This window comes from Brassica oleracea, chromosome C3, assembly GCF_000695525.1.
Source record: "Brassica oleracea var. oleracea cultivar TO1000 chromosome C3, BOL, whole genome shotgun sequence".
Taxonomy (NCBI): domain Eukaryota; kingdom Viridiplantae; phylum Streptophyta; class Magnoliopsida; order Brassicales; family Brassicaceae; genus Brassica; species Brassica oleracea.
The window spans coordinates 24,878,113-24,896,228 of NC_027750.1; the positions used below are offsets into that span (position 1 = coordinate 24,878,113).

The 18,116-nt window shown below is 41.5% G+C and overlaps 3 protein-coding genes across 3 annotated transcripts; all 3 read right to left on the reverse strand.

Annotated features, from left to right (window-relative positions):
• Positions 1–42: 42 nt before the first annotated feature.
• LOC106334997 (uncharacterized protein C4orf29 homolog) lies at positions 43–2,887 on the reverse strand. Its single transcript, XM_013773409.1, has 5 exons — positions 2,291–2,887; positions 1,595–1,679; positions 1,324–1,493; positions 464–738; positions 43–395 (listed from the first exon to the last, which is right to left on the reverse strand). Exons 1-5 carry the CDS (start codon positions 2,667–2,669, stop codon positions 222–224), a joined length of 1,083 nt encoding a protein of 360 aa, XP_013628863.1. The 5' UTR covers positions 2,670–2,887; the 3' UTR covers positions 43–221.
• Positions 2,888–3,630: 743 nt separating this feature from the next.
• On the reverse strand, positions 3,631–5,805 carry LOC106333028 (ras-related protein RABA4d-like). Its single transcript, XM_013771515.1, has 2 exons — positions 5,356–5,805; positions 3,631–4,151 (listed from the first exon to the last, which is right to left on the reverse strand). Exons 1-2 carry the CDS (start codon positions 5,580–5,582, stop codon positions 3,713–3,715), a joined length of 666 nt encoding a protein of 221 aa, XP_013626969.1. The 5' UTR covers positions 5,583–5,805; the 3' UTR covers positions 3,631–3,712.
• Positions 5,806–6,803: 998 nt separating this feature from the next.
• On the reverse strand, positions 6,804–10,382 carry LOC106330214 (serine carboxypeptidase-like 15). Its single transcript, XM_013768726.1, has 8 exons — positions 10,050–10,382; positions 8,401–8,540; positions 8,163–8,308; positions 8,015–8,091; positions 7,802–7,924; positions 7,595–7,697; positions 7,109–7,146; positions 6,804–6,887 (listed from the first exon to the last, which is right to left on the reverse strand). Exons 1-8 carry the CDS (start codon positions 10,380–10,382, stop codon positions 6,819–6,821), a joined length of 1,029 nt encoding a protein of 342 aa, XP_013624180.1. The 3' UTR covers positions 6,804–6,818.
• Positions 10,383–18,116: the final 7,734 nt, after the last annotated feature.

Genomic DNA, 18,116 nt, shown 5'->3' on the forward strand with positions numbered 1-18,116 from the left:
GCCCATGTAGCCCAATATGATATTCACTATGAAGTCCCACCATTACCTGATTTTGAAAACATCTCAACAACTTTCTTAATATTCACTTGATAATTAACACATTATCATACAGATAAATGCTTAATTATTCACACCACTAAACCAAGTTATAACAGCGGGGGGGTCCCATAAAAGACATAAGTTGTGAGACGCAGATGGAGTTTGTGTTCTGTAATGTTGAGTCACCATGACTCCTTCCAGTCTACTCTATCGAGACCGTCCACTATCGCCTTGCGAAACTCATCATTGTGCAGTATAAAAGAGGACACGTGTCCCCCTCTAACCCATCTCACTTCTGAACCAGGCCACGCCTTCTGAAGCTCCAACACAGAGTGCTTCGGTATGTATCCATCATCCTATACACAATCACACAAAATCATCATCAGAAATGTGTCGTGAGTTATGGATTGATTTGTCTACTTACAGTTGCGGCAACAAAGATGACAGCTTCGGGGTTTTTGGGGACAGGGAAGCGAGTGACATCAGTGAGGGAGAGAACAGTTCTCATCCTCTCTCTCACTTCATCAAGTGTCATTGTGATCTTCTGTGCTGCGAGTTCTTCCCTTAGTGCCTCCCAAGCGGTTCCATACTTTAGTATTCCTTCGCAGAAGGCAACGACTGCAGAGTGCGGAGATAGGAAGGGAAGTGTTGCAACTGGTGTTGGATGAAGTGATCCCACCATCGATGCATGTACTCCTCCTTTAACATGTACACAACACTTTAGATTTCAGTTAAGCTAAGCAAGAAAAAAAAAGGTCAGTAAATGCATAAAGATGCAATTAAAAATTAGTTTAGGCTGCTGCGCCTAAGCGTCATCGGTTATAATCAAAATGAGTTTCTTAATATCCGATTAGTTTAAAAATTAAACCATTCTATCAGTCAAATTGTTGTAAATTTGTTTAACCAAACAGTAATGTTCAGGCAAATCCATAGTTTTGTCTAATTTCACTGTTTTGTGTATCTAATTTTTATAATCATAAAAACAATTTTATAATTAGACACAAAAACTAAAATATCTAATATAAATGTAAAATATATCAATATTCCTTAAAGGCTTAAAGCCTAGGCCACGAATAATCCGCCTAGTGAGTGGTTACTTAATCCTCTATAAAACTTCTAGTTACCATTTAGCAATTTCTTGAACATTGGATGCAATCACCTAGGTTGGTCCCTCATGGGTGCAGTTTGTAGACATGGCTCTGACCCTCTGAGGGTGCAGGTGCATATAAATAGTTCATCCAACTTAGCCCAATGCAATAGCTCACAAGTTAGTTAATAACTTACCCATACTAAGCCCACAAACACCCATCTTTCCAAAGCCTTCCTCCACATCTAGCCAGTGAATAAGACCGCGAGACTCTTCAATCGTTGCCCTCCCTAGTAAAAGCAGATCACTAACACAGAGGAGCCTCGCTCCACGTTGTAGAAACGGACGCCTTCGTCCATAGAAAGGGCTGCAGTGGCATTATCTAATGCTTGATCAAAAGAAATGGCAAAAGCTTCAAAGGCGGTCATAACGAAAAGCTGAAAAAAGTCTCTCTCTCTCTAATTTAACCTTTCCAGCACCATTGTCGCAATGTTTTGCTTCACCAAAGGTCCACCCAGACGCAATCTCCTGTCATATGTATGATCACCTGTGCCTAAAAACAATGCCAAAGCATTATCACCAAGCTCTAGTAATCTCAAGCATTAAAAACTGGTGTGCACAAATCAAGATTAAGATCATATAACTAGTTTTAACAATATGGAACATGTTCCCATGTGAATAAACAATCATACTTGAAAGGTTTGAATTATCTACAAGAAGCAAGTAAAAAAAAGCCACACAACTGCTATGCATAAATCAAGACCAAGATCACATAAAACAAGCCATTACACCATAGAGCACATCAACTAGTTATATGGCTATGGACTCTGTTTCTACGTGAACAAAGAATCATACTTGAATGGTTTAAACTATCTTCTGCAAGCAAGTAAAAAACCACAACTGGTGTGCACAAATCAAGATTACATAAACAACTAGAAAAGCTATTAGAGCACAATAACTAGTTGACTATGGAACATGTTTCCATGTGAATAAAGAATCATACTTGAACAATTTGAATCATCTACGTTCTACAATCAAGATCACATAAACAGCTAAACATTCCATTACAACATAGAACACAGCAACTAGTTCTATAACCATGGTCTCTGTTTCCATGTGCATAAAGGATCCGACTTTAACACGAGAATCTGTTAAAGGACCTACCTGCGAGATGAACAACACATGACATCTTCTGGGGAGGAACGTCTTTAGGTACAAGCCAAGCGACTCTGGCAGTGCGAGACTCGGGAGGCAGAGCAGCGGTAAGCTCGTCGTCGCAGGGAGTCTGGAAAACGCCTTCTCTGAGACGAGCGGTCTTCGTCTCCCAGACGGTTCTCCACACAGGACGGACCAACGGTGGTGGCGGACAGTTATGGCCTTCGAGATACATGGGGAAGAGCTGTTTAGCCATCCGCTCGAGGAGCTCTAGCTTGGGACCACCCCATCCTCGCGAGAAGAAGGGTGGCGATATCCTCGTCCGGTGCATTAAGGCTCCGTATATGTGGTCGATTACGTAATGGAGCGTGCCCAATCTGGTTGCCATTGTTGGTGATTGATCTTTTTCGAATGTGAATTTGGATTTTGATGCTTTAGAGAGGAATCATCGGAGAGTTGACTTGGGAGTCAAGATTACGGAATTGGATGAAAGCGTTAATGTTCGGAGATTGACGGAGAAGAAGAAGATTAGGTAAGAGAAGCGTGTAGAGAGGACAAACCGGAGAGAGAGAGAGAGGCGGTGAAAATAGAAAGACCGGACAAGGGAGCGAGAGAGTTTGGTTGGTGGGCTTGTGTGTGCCACGCTGTCATTATATGGGCCCCGTTGTGTGGGTTCTGTCTTTCTTTTGAGAGAATCTTTTATCCATCCAAAAAGGTTAGCATAATTTGAAAAATAATAATAATAATAATAATTGAAAGCCCAAATTATATGAAACTAGTTGGAATCTGTTTGGGACCTCTGTTTATTGGCTGTCTTGTGTTCTTCTTCTTTTTTTTAAATGCAATGCAGCTAAAAATTGTTCAGAAAAAATGCACCTAGTAAAAGTTGTTGAATATTTAGGAGATGCAATAATATTTTAAAGTAATCTTAAGTTGACTATCTATAACTTTTTCACAATAGTTTTTTTTTTTCCTTTTATTTGTTGAAGAACCTTCGCACCATTATTATTACTTCAAGTTTTTGATTTTCCTTGTGAATAACCACAAAAATAAAATACATGTGCAACACTACAAAGGAGAGTTTATATTTACTGATGCCTTGGACACAAGAAGGAAGTATGGTTGCACTTGCACAAACAAACATAAAATTACACACGAAAGTGTACTTTGGTCCACTTAAAACATTTTGGAAGCGTCAAACGAGAATTATTCACCTACTTTCAACTTCTCTATAAATTAAACACAATCACAAACTCAAAATGATGGGTTTCTAGATAATAGTGGTATATGCAAAAAGTGAAGGCTCTTGTTTCACACTCATACTCTTCTTTCTCTACTAAACATTGGCTTATTGTTTCGTTTAAATAACGAATGTCCTAATAAAATTTATACGGAGGAACAAAAAAACAAAGAAAAAAATCGCTAGTAGAGTTACGTTTTGCCGCAACATCCACCTCTTTTGCCACTCTCCTGCTCACTCGGAATAATAATCCTAGTCCCTTTTAACAAGTTTGAATTCCCATCAGCATCATCATCAGCCGTTAATGATTTCTTGCTGATTATACGATAAATCTCTGTTAAGATAGTCAAAAACGCAGTTTCAACATTGGTAGCTTCGAGAGCAGATGTTTCCATGAAGAACAAGTTTTCTCTTTCTGCAAACTCTTGTGCGTCTTCTGTTGGGACCGCTCTTAGGCTTCCGAGGTCACATTTATTTCCTATTAGCATGATCACTATGTTTTTGTCCGCATGTCCTCTTAATTCTTCAAGCCATTTAGCCATGTGATCAAATGATTGACGTTTGGTCATGTCGTAGACCAGCATTGCCCCAACAGCTCCACGGTAGTATGCGCTTGTCACCGCCCGGTATCTGAAATAAGAGGAACGGTACCAGTTTCATAAACAAAGTTATGGTCAATCTATATATATAGCACACGAGATATCTGCGAAACCTCACATAGCCATGTTGCATTGGACATGACATATAAGAGTAGAATCATCAAACTAGCTCATGATTGTCCATAAAAGTTCAGACTTAAAAAGTAAGTGGGAAACTTATTTTCTTTCTCGTGAATAGTATTATAGTAATGACTAGCATGATTATTGGGAGGTTCTTAGGGTGGGGTTCTTAGCGGAATATAAGAACCCGTCTCTTAACTTTTAACTAAAAAAGCTAAAACCCGGTTCTTAAATAAGATACTAAAGAGCCGGTTCTTAGTTTTTTTAGTTAAAAGGTAAGAGACAGGTTTTTATATTCCGCTAATTACTCCACCCTGATTATTGGGAGGTTCTTAGACCATGATTAACCCGGGGTTCTTAGAGTGAGATTCTTAGCAGAAGTTGTTTCTTAACTTCTGCTAAAAACCCCACTCTAAGAACTCCGGGTTAATCATGCTCTTAGGGTGAGGTTCTTAGCGGAATATAAGAATCCGTCTCTTACCTTTTAACTAAAAAAAACTAAGAACCGGCTCTTAAATAACGGGTTCTTATATTCCGCTAAGAACCCCACCCTAAGAACCCTCCAATAATCATGGTCCTAAGAAGCCTAAAATCAATGAGCATACTCATGTGCATAAAGTAAGAAAAGCAGTCAACGAGGAGTTGATCTATTGGTTAAAACTTTTAGATCACCTAGTTGGGTCTAAAAGGTCATATGTTCGATTTTCGTTGGGAATAGTCTGATCTTCTAAAGAGAGTTAATTCAACATGGTTTAGACCTCGAGCCTTCGGGCCAAAAAAACCCCAAGTCATTCCAAAACAAAAACGATGTGGTACGTAGGTGGAGTTATATGGTTAAGTAAAGTTCGTATGAATAATCCCATTCGATGATATCTTACAAATAATCCAGAAGATTCTAACCTAATTTTCCATATATCTACTAATACTGAATCTTATACCTGTTGCCTGATTGTTTAAGACATAGTTTCCGACAAGAAACACAAACTATTTGTGTATTTACAGATAAAAGATAAATGTCACTACCACATATTATAATATTATTCATGCATGGCAGTGTCACTCTCTCAATGAATGATTTGAGATCATAAAGCAAAAGGAAATGGAAGGTAGCAAACCTTTCTTGACCAGCCGTATCCCAAATCTGAGCTTTGACCGTTTTGTTATCGATAACAAGCGTTTTAGTTTGGAACTCAACACCGATGGTTGCTTTAGAATCAACACTAAATTCGTTCCTAGCGAACCGAGCAAGCAGCTGAGTTTTTCCAACGGCGGAATCACCGATCAACACGACTTTGAAAACATAATCGATCTTTTGGTTGTAATCTCCATACAAATTAGACATATCGATCGTTCGGTCACCTTCTTATTCACAAACAAAAACGGTTATAATAAACACGCAGATAATTGTAGATCACGTCAGATAATTGTAGATCACGACGTGAAGAGTCTTGGATTCGTGTTGCGCACATAATCTACCATGAGCAAAACAAGAAACTTAGATCAAGATGCACGTAGGAGGAGGAGTAGGAGGAGGAGGAGGACAACGATTACGAACGGTGGTTAGGCATTTGATACGTAGACAAGAGAAAGTTTCACCCTAAGCCCAAATTCATCTTGGCCGGTCTATCACTATATCTTACTTCCTTTTTACGGCACGTGGATCTCAATTGCTTGGTAGTAGGCGTTGCTAGCATGATCAATGGGGATTCTTAATTTTGGGTTCTTACTCGTGCTTTGATATTTTTTTGTTTTTTTGTTTTACATAGAGTCGACTCTTATATCTTTTATTTAAAAAACGGTTAAAAGTTTAAAAAAAAATAAATAACAATAAAAAAATTCTAATTACTATTTCTAAGAATTTGTGAACAGGTTGTTGGTTCACGGTTGCTGACGCCCTAAGGAACCCTAAGATGGCAGTCTCCTATTCGCCCACCCCTTAATGTTTCTCTCTCCTTGGCCTCACGAAATCAGTCGGCTTCTTCCTCCTCCATTCTCTGTTGATTGATTTTGGAAACGACGAGTGGTTTCCGAGATGTTTATTCGTCGAGTGGGTCTGTGAATGTGATGATCGGAGTATAACCACCAGCTGAAGAAGGAGGCGACAACGCCGCCGCGGCCGCCACTCTATCGCCGGAGGATTCTTATTCTCCCAACAAGTCAGTGAGAGTAGCAGAGCTCGACTTAGCTCAAAGGTTCGGTCTTTTTTTTCATCTTTGGCCTCCTCGTCTTCTTCTCTGACGAGGACTTTATATGTATATGATTTGTCTGAGATTTGATTTTTTTTAGACCTCTTTGTATGGTGAGCTTGAGTTAATCAAATCATATAGATAGAATTATACTTGTGATCACATTTTTAATGTTGCAATGTGTCTTTTGGTAATGGGGTTATAATAAACGGAGTTTTCCACACATTCTTCTGTAACAACAACTCAGTTCTTTAATTCCATTTTTATTTTTTTTACTTTCGTGGTGGATCGGTTCTGATTGATCAAATTTGTAGGATGCAAGGTAATTAGTGGAATCAAACGTCATTTTCCTTGCTTGTTTTCTTCAGGTAATTAGTGGAATCAATAAGTCATCAAGTTGTGGGCTGGAGCCAGGGAACCCACTCTCTGTCAGAAACGGATTCACCATCATCAAAGCATCCCTGTTTCATTTCATTTGGGAAGAGGTTAGTATACTTTTCTTTTAAGAGAATGTAGGTATCGATTAGGTTTGGAATTAAATGGAATTTAGTGTTATGGTTTGTGTTAGTTGCAGTGAAGTGATTGGCATTAGTTTGAGTTGCGGTGAAGTGATTGCCATTAGTTTGTATCGTGTCTGAGTTAATGCTTTGTTGAGTCTGTAACATTAAGACCTAAGACGTACCTGAAGATTTATTTGAGGTTTACAGCATAAACCATTTCCTGAGATAAAAGTGAAATATATTGAAGAATGATACATTTGAAGAACTTTCAGTGAAAGAGTATTAGCAAAGGTGATTACATGATCATATACTTAACTATGAGTATCTAACGTCCTAAACTATGACAATTATGATCAGTGTACATTTCGAATAGTAAGGCAAGCAAACCAATCAAAAAATGATCACTAAAACATATTGAATACCATATAATCAGGCTGCATTTGCACAGGGTCCAAAAAAAATTGCAATTTTTAAATTAAAATTTAGAGTATTTTATAGAAGTTTAAGATTTTTTTTTTGTTTTAATCGTTCGTATAAAATGAAGATTTGAACAGGGTGAGGCAGGCCTGCATATAATGAGCTATAATATCTAAAGCAGATGGATAATGCCTAGCTTGATATGAGAGTTTAAGAAAAGGCTAAGTTGAAATGATAATAAAAAAAATTACCAATTGAGATTTCTTGAACAATAGCCGGAACCACTTTACCGGCATAAGAATTTCCGGTGACATAGAAAGGATTGTAGAAATACTCAGGATGCTTGGCTAGCCACTGCACAAGAATCAGCCAACAACAATAACAAAACCACAAAAAGGTCTATGCACAAAGACATTAAAAAAACACTTGAAACAGTTTGAGTTTTTTTCTTCCTTTACTTTATGAACAAACTCAGGGACCAGCTTAGCTGATCTTGTGTCACTTGGTATATTAGCAAGTGGGTTTCTTGAGTAAGAGAAGCCAGTGCCAACAGGCTGATCCAAATAGATTATATTAGCCACCTGAACAAAAAAAAATAAGCAGATCATCTAAAAACTCTGAAGATGACCAAAGAGTGTTCTGTGTTATATGAGTATATACTTTGTGTTAACCTTAGACCATGAATATGTAGTAGAGACCAATGATGGGATGTTTCCACTGTCAGACTCAGTATTGAAAGCCAGAGGTCCTGCATGTTTCTCAAATTGAAAACCAAGCCATCAAACGATTTCTACGGAGAGAATAATTTTAGATAATTACCATTCTCAAGAAGAAAGGCAGAGATAGAAGAGCAGCCAGGTCCTCCGGTTAACCAGATAAGAAGAGGGTCTTCTGCTGGGGTTCTCTCAGATTTGATGAAGTAGTAGAAAAACTGGCTTTCCTCTGCCTCACCAACACCAATGTACCTGAATGATACTTAACTTAAAAGAAAATCACAACACAGATTCATTATTTAAAAGACATGTATGGGAGATGAGTTGGTGAAGAGGGACAGAACCCGGTTTCAAGCTCGAAAGGAAGAGGGCCTTGGTAACCTGGAAGATATCTGACTGTAGATTCTCCTGAATAAGCATGCACAAGAGGAGGAAGAGGCAGCAGCAACAACTTGTTCCCCATCAATTGTTTTTTTTGTTTTTTCTGCGTTAGAACTTAGGACGAAAACATTTATAGATTTAAATAAAATGAGATGCTGCTGGAGTTAATACAAAAAGGAATTTGGGATGGCACTTTATCTTGGTTAATGACACATACATCGTTTTTTTTGCAAGTATGTGAATATCATTAAAAATGAGAAGGTTTGTTAATACAAAAAGGTTAAGCGGAGTAATCTTCCTCTGGCAAAAAAAGTGAAAACAGAGAATGATGACAAGTTACTATAATGGTTTGGTATGACACATACATCGTCCTCCCGTGATTAGAAACTCACAACAATTCAGCCATGTGGCACATGCGTCCTTTTTACCATTTGTTTGCATGCAGTGCACAAACCTAGATCCTATAGTAAGTGTCAGCGGCTCCATGCGTCGGAGTAGGGATGTTAATATGGGCTACCCGGCCCGTTTAGACCTGCCCGTTTAGGTCCGTTTAGACCCGTTATCCGTATGAACCCGTTTAATGTGAAGCCCATTTATATTGATAGTACCCGTTTAGTCCGTTTATTTTTTTTTTTTGTGAATTCTATTTTTGTCAATAATCTTTTGTCATATCTTTATATAATTTTTAATAGTTTTTATTTGATTTTAAAACTTATAATAAATAGAAATTCCAATTAAAGCAAAATTTGAAAAAAATACTTTACTTTTATTAAATATTAATCAGTTCATAATATCATAAAAACATCAACAAATTTTAGTAGGTTTTTAACACAATTATAACCTAAACTTTTTTCTAGAAAAAAAATATAGTTTGTGTTTTTTTTCTAACACAAACTATATATAATATAACTATTTTGTTTCAAAACAAAAATTATAAAAAAAAATATTTTTTTGAAACAATAATCTTTAAATATATATTTTTTTTAAAAACCTCGTAAACGGACTTAAACAGGTACCCGTTTATTTAGTGGGTATACCCGTTAACGAGACGGGCCTAAACGGACAGACCCGTATAAACCCGTTTATTTTTATATTATAATAAATGGGTCACGGGTCTGCCCATTTATACTAAAGTCCGTTAGGCCCGCGGGCTTCAAGCCCATATTAACGTCTCTACGCCGGACTCGGAAATGATGTCAAGAGTATGACGAAGGCAAAAAAAAAAGATCTTAAATTTTATGAAAAAATAGTATCAAAAACTAGTGTTGCAAAAAATGTTGCATTTTTCATGTCCTGTGGACTTTTTTTTGTTGGTCTTATGGATTTAATGATATTCTAAAGTAAATCGTGTAAGGTATTGTAGCTTTAGAGCACCATTAACTCAAATACTTTAAATGGGTCTCTTAATTTTTATTTAATACTTTTTAATTGTAAAACTGGATTAAGAGACCGGATTAAGAGATCCGTTAATTTTCGTAGTCCAATGCAAGTCTCTTAATTAAGGTTTCTTAAAAAAAAAAAAATTTAATTAAACATATATATTTTTTAATTATTCTTATTAAACTTAAACTTAAAACATAGTAAAAGACTACCATGCGTCCGTGGACTATGCCCGTAGCTCAGTCTCCTCTATCTTGCCATTAAGAACAGCAAGAGATGATATGGCCGTTACATGATCCCCTTTCTCCAACTTCCTGCAGAATCTTTCTTTGATTAGAGGCGAAGGCGGAATCCTATTACTCCGTCTCAGATGTTCCCACGTCGCTTCCATCACCTCTTCATGCCCTGCTCTGCTAGCTTCAAGTACCATTTTGAGATGGCGTTTGGCATTGAAATGGTATCCGTGATGCAACATCTCCCTATACGCATAGCCAAAATCATCCCACTTTTTATGTTCAGCGCAAGCTTCTAGCATTGTGTTGAACGTGTACGTGTCTGGCAACATTCTTGATTCCAAATCCGAGCTGCTTTCTATATTATTTCCATCTTCCAACTGGACTCATCGGAAAACCTAAAGGCAGGACTTTCCATGTCAGACCGCCTATCTTCTAAAGCATCAGCTTTGGATCCTCTCTCAAACCCTCTAGATGCATCAGGGAACACTGGTAAGTAACCAACTCCTGCTTCACGTACCTTCTCTTGAAACTCTCATCTTCTGGCACAGTCACTGAGGAAGATCCACCACTCTTACTCCATTTTACATCTTTGGCTGTTCTCTGAAACCTCCTTTCTCCAACAGCATCAGCTTTGAAACCTCTCTCGGTCCCTCTAGATGCATCAGGGGAACACTGATACTTAACAATCTCCTGCTTCACGTACTTTCTTCTGTTGAAGCTCTCATCTTCTGGGGCAGTCACTGAAGAAGATTCACCACTCTTACTCCACTTCACATCTCTATGAATTCTACTTTCTTCATCACCCTTGAAACCTCTCTCATCATCACCGCTTACCATCTCCTGCCTCCTCCTGAAACCTTCATCTTTTGTCTTCACATCTTCAACATCTCTTCCCAATTTTACTCTTCTATCACCATTTTCACCATCATCCTCACCTTTATCTATAACCAAGCCGTCGAGTTTCTTCTTCTTCTGAGCTGTTTTAACTGATTCCATGATTTGCAGGTACTGATCGAAACTGGGTTTGAATTCACTAACCTCCTTTGCGTTCAAATTCAAACAGAAGATTACATTTTTCTTCGATTTCAGAGGATAGAGTCGCCTGCCGTTAAACCAAGCTTGAGGAAACACCAGTCTCCGGTGAGAATTCCACCTCTCATCGAAGAACGAGGCGTTCACGAAGCAATTCGTCGATATAATCACCGCCATTTCACTGCAACTCCAGAGTTCGAAATTATCAGAGAGGGAAGTCCAACAGAGAGAGTTGCGGAGTCGTCTAGGTAGAGGGAAAGAGACGAATCGGCTTGCTTTGGAGAGAGAAAGAGGTTTGAAAGGGAGACACGTGTCTCAGAGGATATGTTTCTTGTGCTTCCTAATTAAGCTACGTATGCAGAGTTAATGCTTAATTTTCCTTTTTTTAATCCTAAATTCACTAAAAACCCATGCTAACAAACCGCGTTAAAGATGCTCTTATAAACTTCCAATTTAAAAACAATTGATGGATAGCTAGATTAATTCAAATTCTTTATGTTATTAATGTTGATATTATGTTAAATATTAGATCAACTTTCAACACAAAACTAATTGACAATAAATGAGTATACTTTAATTTCTTTTTTTAAAAAAAGAGTTGACTTAAAATTCTTATATACTAGTTTTGCTATCTTTAAAATTTTGATATGAAATCTGAATATGCATTAGTTTTAACAATCTATTTTGACTCAAATCCTACCCTTTTTTTTTGTAACACAAACTTTCATTAAGAGACTTAAGCTCTAAGGTTCAGATGAGGAGCTACAAAAGATGCGTTCAACAGAGCCTACTTTGCTAGAACATCAGCGAGGGCGTTGTCGGCACGCTTAGTCCAAACAAAGGACACAAAATCAAAAGCCACCACAAGATTTAAAATATCAGAAGTGATTCCATAGATCTCTGAGATCGGTCCCTATTCGTTGATCGCTCGTATGAGATGGAGAGAGTCTGACTTGCACTGGACTGCTCGTATACCCAAAGCAATGCAAGATGTTAAAGCTTCCCTAACCGCAAGGCCCTCTGCCATTAGAGGCGAGCTCACATAATAGCAATGAGCCATGTGAGAGGTAGAGTGATGTCCCTGTTTCAGAGTCCAACCTAGTCCTGCAAGGTGTAAATCTGCTCTCCAAGCGCCATCAGTGTGGAGAGTGGCAGAGGTTGGAGGACCAAAAGACGGTTGGGCGGAGAGATTAGTCTTTGGAGTTGGGGTCTTTACTTGTTCCTGGAGCCATTCTGAAGATGCAGCTGTAGCTTTGGTGATCACTTCCTCCGCGGTGCTGTCTCTGTTGTTGAAAGTACGGTTATTCCGGGCCAGCCAGAGGGACCATAAAATCCAAGGTGCAAGGGGCCCGAGGGAGATTCCAGTCGGTGGAAGGCAGGTTAGATTGCAAAGTCCTGTCCATACTGTAGACAAATCTAGCAAACCTCTTGAATCAACACAATTGGAGAAAGGGGCAAGCTTCCAAACATTGTGTGCGAAATCGCAGTGAAAGAACAGGTGGTTGATAGATTCGTCTGCGTTGCATCGGGAACATTTTTGTGGAGGTCCCATGTGTCTCGCTGCTAGGGATTCCCCCACCGGTAGAGCTCCTTGGAAAATTTTCCAGAGAAAGAGCTTGAGTTTTGGAGATGTATGGAGATTCCAGATGCTTTTCTTCCAGTCCACAGATGTGGGGGGGGCAGGTGGTGCTGGTGCAATGAGTTCTAGAGCTTGGTGATAACCAGATTTCGTCGTATACACCACAGAGATATTCCCCAGCCAGATGAGCTTGTCGGGGGCGCCTGTCTGGCTCGGTTTTAGGCAGAGAATTCTTTCTTCTTCATGCGGGAGCACCTGTCTAATTAAAGGTCTGTTCCAGTCAGTGCTGTTCGGTAGCATGAGCTGTTTGACTGTCCAGGTTAAGGCGTACTCCGGGGGAGGGCCCATGGGGCGAGCTTGAGTCGAGTGACTCAACTAGGGGTCAGTCCAAATATTTATATTTTCTCCACTTCCAACAGCCCAGCCTGAGTTACTCATCATAAGGTCCCGACCTATCAGCATGCTCCGCCAGCCGTGTGATTCCGCAGCTTTGTGTTCTACCTGAAGGAAAGGCCTATCAGTGCAGTATTTGCCGATGAGGATGCGGCTGAGGAGTCCCGAGGGGTTGTGGTGCAGGCGCCAACTTAGCTTAGCGAGGTAAGCATCATTGAAGCTCTCGAAATCTCGGAAGCCTAAGCCACCATCCTGTTTTGATCTTGTCATTTTTGACCAGGAGACCCAAGCCATTTTCCGGTTTCCACTTCGGCCGTCCCACCAAAATCTGGTGACCACTGATTGTATCCGCTTGCAGAGGGATCGATGGAGTTTAAAACATGTCATAGCATAAGAGGGGATATTAGAGAGGACCGCCTTGAGCATAACCATTTTCCCCGCAGTTGAGAGGAATTTATTGGACCAACTGCTGGCTTTGATCTTGATCCTGTCAATAATTGAAACAAAAAGGTCTTTCTTTTTCCGGCCAAAATGTTCGGGTAGACCTAGATACTTGCCGATACCCCCTTCTTTTGGAATTTGGAGGCAGTCCTTGATCATAGTTTTGAGGGAGAGTGGAGCTTTACGGGAGAAGGTAATAGATGACTTGTTGGCGTTGATCATTTGTCCCGAAGCTCGTTCGTACTGTTGGAGAGTCTCCTTCAGCACCAGGGCACTCTTTTTATTTGCTCTAATGAAGAACATAGTGTCGTCTGCAAAAAGGAAGTGGTTTACTTGGGGGGAACCCCTTGCAACGTGAATGCCGGTCAAGAGACCAGTTTCTTGAGCTCTGTTACATAAACTCGAAAGCACTTCACTGCATAGAATGAAGATGTAGGGTGAGAGAGGGCTCCTTGACGGATACCTCTCGTCGGGTTAACCTTCCCTCTAGGCGAGCCGTTAATGAGGAAGGCATATGTGACAGAGGAAACACATTCGAGAATCCATGCTATCCATCGAGAGTGGAATCCCAGTCTCTCGAGAACTAGCCGAATGAACTCCCACTCGAGCCTATCGTAGGCTTTGCTCATGTCGGTTTTGACAGCCATGGAGCATATTTTCTCCGCCTTTGAGTTCTGGAGGAAGTAGAGGACCTCGTGTGTGATGAGGACATTGTCCGATATTGCTCTTCCTTGGACGAAGGCCGATTGATTTTCAGAGATGATGTTAGGGAGCAGCGGTTGAAGACGCTTGGTGAGGATCTTGGACACGATCTTGTAATAGACATTACATAGTGCTATTGGCCTATAGTTTGCCACTGTCTTCGGGTTCTGAATATTGGGGATGAGGCGGATAAAGGTCTCATTGATGGATGGTGGCAGTTTGCTGGTTTCAAAAAATTCTTGCACTTCCCGCACAATATCAGCGCCTATTGTCTCCCAGTGAGTATGAAAAAATCCTGCTGAAAAACCGTCCGGGCCCGGTGCTTTGTCGGCATGGAGTGAGAAGACCGCATCTCGTATCTCTGTGGGAGATGGTATCAGGATCAGTTTCTCGTTTTCATTCGCTGAGATCACCGGGGACAGAGCTTTGTTGACTATGGCTTCAATCTCGGATCTCTCCCTAGTCAGGGACGTGAAGAGGGTTCCAAAGTATTTCACAATGACCTGGCCAATCTCTCCTTCTCGGTAAACAGAGTTACCATCCGAGTCTTCGATAACTGTAAAGGCATTTATTCGCTTTCGATTTTTCGTGACAACATGAAAAAACCCGAAGTTGCGGTCCCCCAAGCGAAGCCAAAGGAGTCTGCTTCGTTGTCTCCAGTAGGCCTCTTCTGCCTTATAAGCTTTCTTCAAGTCCTCAGTGATCTGATGGATAAGTTGGGTATCATTCAAAGAGCTGGACTGTGCAGCTTCTAGATCCCGACGCTTTTGCTCAATAAGGCTGCGGCTATTCAATTGCTGTTCTTTGTTCCAGCGCGAAATGACTCCTCGAATGAGTTTTATGCGGTCTGTGACTACCAGATTAGGAGCATTGGTCCAAGCCTCACGGATCAGTTTAGTAACCTCCTCATTATCCTTAAGACGACGATCATAACGGAAAATTCCTGGCCGGTGTTTTTTCCCCGGTTCAAGAGCTGAGATGAGTGGCTTGTGGTCAGACCCTTCATAGGCGAGGTAGATACTTCGTGTTGTCGAGAAGTTTTCCACCCAGCTAGTGTTTGCTGCTGCCCAGTCTAGCCTACAGCGGACAAAGTGCTCTCCTCTCTGGCCGCGCTAGGATAAGAAATCTCTTGAGTAGGGTAGATCAAAAAGATCTTCCTCTGCGAAGAAATATCTCATGTCCGAGAAGGATCCTTCTGGTCTTGGAGGTCCTCCATTTTTCTCGTTTTCATGTAGAAGATCATTACAGTCTCCCGTAATAAACCAAGCTGAATCACGGATTTCCGAGAGGTTTAACAAATGATTCCAGAGAAACCTTTTTTTAAATTTATCATTATCTCCATAGACAAAAGAAGCAAAGAAAGGTTTGCCCTCATATACAATATAGGTGTCAAATAGATTCGGAGTGGCATCCAGAACTTCTAAATTGATCTCTTGCTTCCAAAAGAGGGCGAGTCCGCCGGCTCTGTGGCCTGTAGGGGGAACTAGATCATGATACTCGTAGCCTAGATGTTCAAACTTCTCCAAGACGAGGCTGTTGGAGTTTTTTGTTTCCATGAGGAAAATAATATCCGGGTCAACGCTCTTTTTGAGCTCCCGTATCCTCTGAACTGTCAAGGGATTCCCCAAACCTTGGCAGTTCCAGCTCAATATCTTTAAGGAACGGGAGTTGACGGATTCCAAAAATCCTTCTTCTTTGTCTTTGCCGCTTGTGGAATCATGTTCCGTAGGGGCTGATTGTCAGAGTTGGAGGAGGCTGACTTTTGTCTATTGCATGTTTGGGGAGTCCCCCTTCTGGTTCGTGAGGGCCCTTCTCTTGTCTCGTGCTATTCAGTTGGAGCTGGGAGCTTGCGGCGACATTTAGGGGGTTTAGCTTGTTGGACTTTGCGTTTCCGAGCGCCTGTTCCAGCCACTATTTTTGGGCCGTTTGAGATCTTTTTTGTTCCTGGGGGTCTTCCTGGTTTACGTTTCGAGGTCGCTTGCTCACGGGAAGGAGAGAGATGTTTCCCAAAGCGAAGGAGAGCTGGGGTCCTTTGTGGGCTATCTGGAAGGTCCGGTTCCGGAGAGATTCTCGGAGAGTTAGGTGATCCCAATCGGAGCAGGGCAGGAATCCTTTCTGGGCTGGCATGTTGGGTAACATCCAAGTTCCGTTTGGGGAGGTTTCCTAGGGAGGCACGTGCCATTAAGGCCACAGACTCCTCCAGTTGGCCATTCTGCTCCGCTTGACGGAGGCGTTCCTTGCGCGCTGCGCTCTCTGAAGGGTCGGCGCAAGAGGTGTACTGAGTCATGACTTCTCTAAGCTCAGCTCGGGCTTCATTCAAGACTTCAGCTGGGAGATTTTGAGGGGGCTCAGGTGAGGGAGGTCTCCTTAAGGGAGTAGCAGTTGTTTTCTTAATGGAGCTAGCTTCTTTTCTAGCAATTTCTGGTCTTCCCGGGGACCTATCGGATGGTCTTCTCCTCGGTTGACGAGCGGGTGGTGGTGGGAGCTGGGCGTCCTGCACTTGTAATGGCCGGTAGGATTGTCGGTAGCTTGGTGGTTTAGAGCTCCTTTGTTCTGGGGCGACGCGGAAATCCCGAGAGTCGCGAGAGTCACGAGAGTCACGAGGGGCCTGGCGGTTGTGAGCGTAAGGATGATGCCTCCTCTTGTGACTGTCATGCGTGTTAATACTCTTCCCGTAGGAGGCATTGTTACGTCGAGGGGCCTGTCCATGCCTGTCGCTCGATCGAAAGTTCTGGTCGCGCTCCCAGTCATAATGATACCCGTTTCTATTATCCTCTTTGCTTGTAGGGGCAGCGTTGGTGTAGGAGGTTCTCTTCTGGTTCTGAAGTTGAGGTCGTCCCGGCGAGCTAGCAGACTGGGATCGATCTCAGAGTTCATCTGAGGTAGTAGCTAATGCCGCTTTCTTTTCTGCTTTCGCTTTAAGACAATCGCGTAGCTCATGGTCCAGTCTAAAGCAGCAGGAGGAATGTCTTCCAAGTTTTTCATAAACTAGCTTAGCAGTGACTTCATCACCATTTGGGTACTCTATTACAGAGCTTGTAATTAGCGGTAGACGTCCATTGACATGGACCCGCATTCTGGCCGTGAGCGATGTGATTTCCGCTCCTTCAAAGATTCCGATATCCTGGCCAACTCCTCGGATCACGTCCTCGGTCCATAGATGAAGTGGGATGCGTTGGACATTAATCCAAAAAGGAACGAGGCATGGGAATTCTGGGGATGTCGTCGGTTCCCATCTTTGAACAATGACCAACCATTTTGCATAGGTATAAGGTCTTTTTTCCAGTACCTCAAGCAAATCTGCTTCAGTATCAAATTGGAACTGGAACATGACCTGTCCCAGATCAGAGCCTCTAGGCCGTGTTCCAGTACTCCATTTTTCGGTGAAGAAAGGAATTAGGGACCACACTTTTTGGGCTGAGGGGTTGGTAACTCTCCCCACAATCGTGAGGGAGTGTTTCTGGGTCAGGCATAAGTTCTCTGGTTCTTGGACTCAGATGCGGCCCGTTCTCGGAGCTTGATAAGGTTCAGATACCCGTTCCTTTCCTTTTTCGGCTGCTGTAAGTCGTTTGCTTGCCATTGAGACTAGATTTCGTCTTTGGTTGAGAGTTAGGGTTTCTTTAGTAGAGATTCCTCTGTACCAGGGAGAGAAAGGAAGATGATGTAGGAGAGAGATGGCCCTTTACTGCAGGGCGAGAGAGCTTGAGGACTAAATAGTAAGGAAACCCTTAAACTAGTTTAGTCAATCTTTGGTTGTAGTTCTTTGTTTGCTTAGTTCCGGTAAACACCAGAGACTAGAGCAAGAAAGGATGAAGATGATGTAAACGGAATGGGAGCCCAGAGGAGATGACCCATGTTTGGTGAGTTCCGGTGAGGAAGAGCGACGGGCTTCGAGACGAAAATCTTCGTCAGAGGT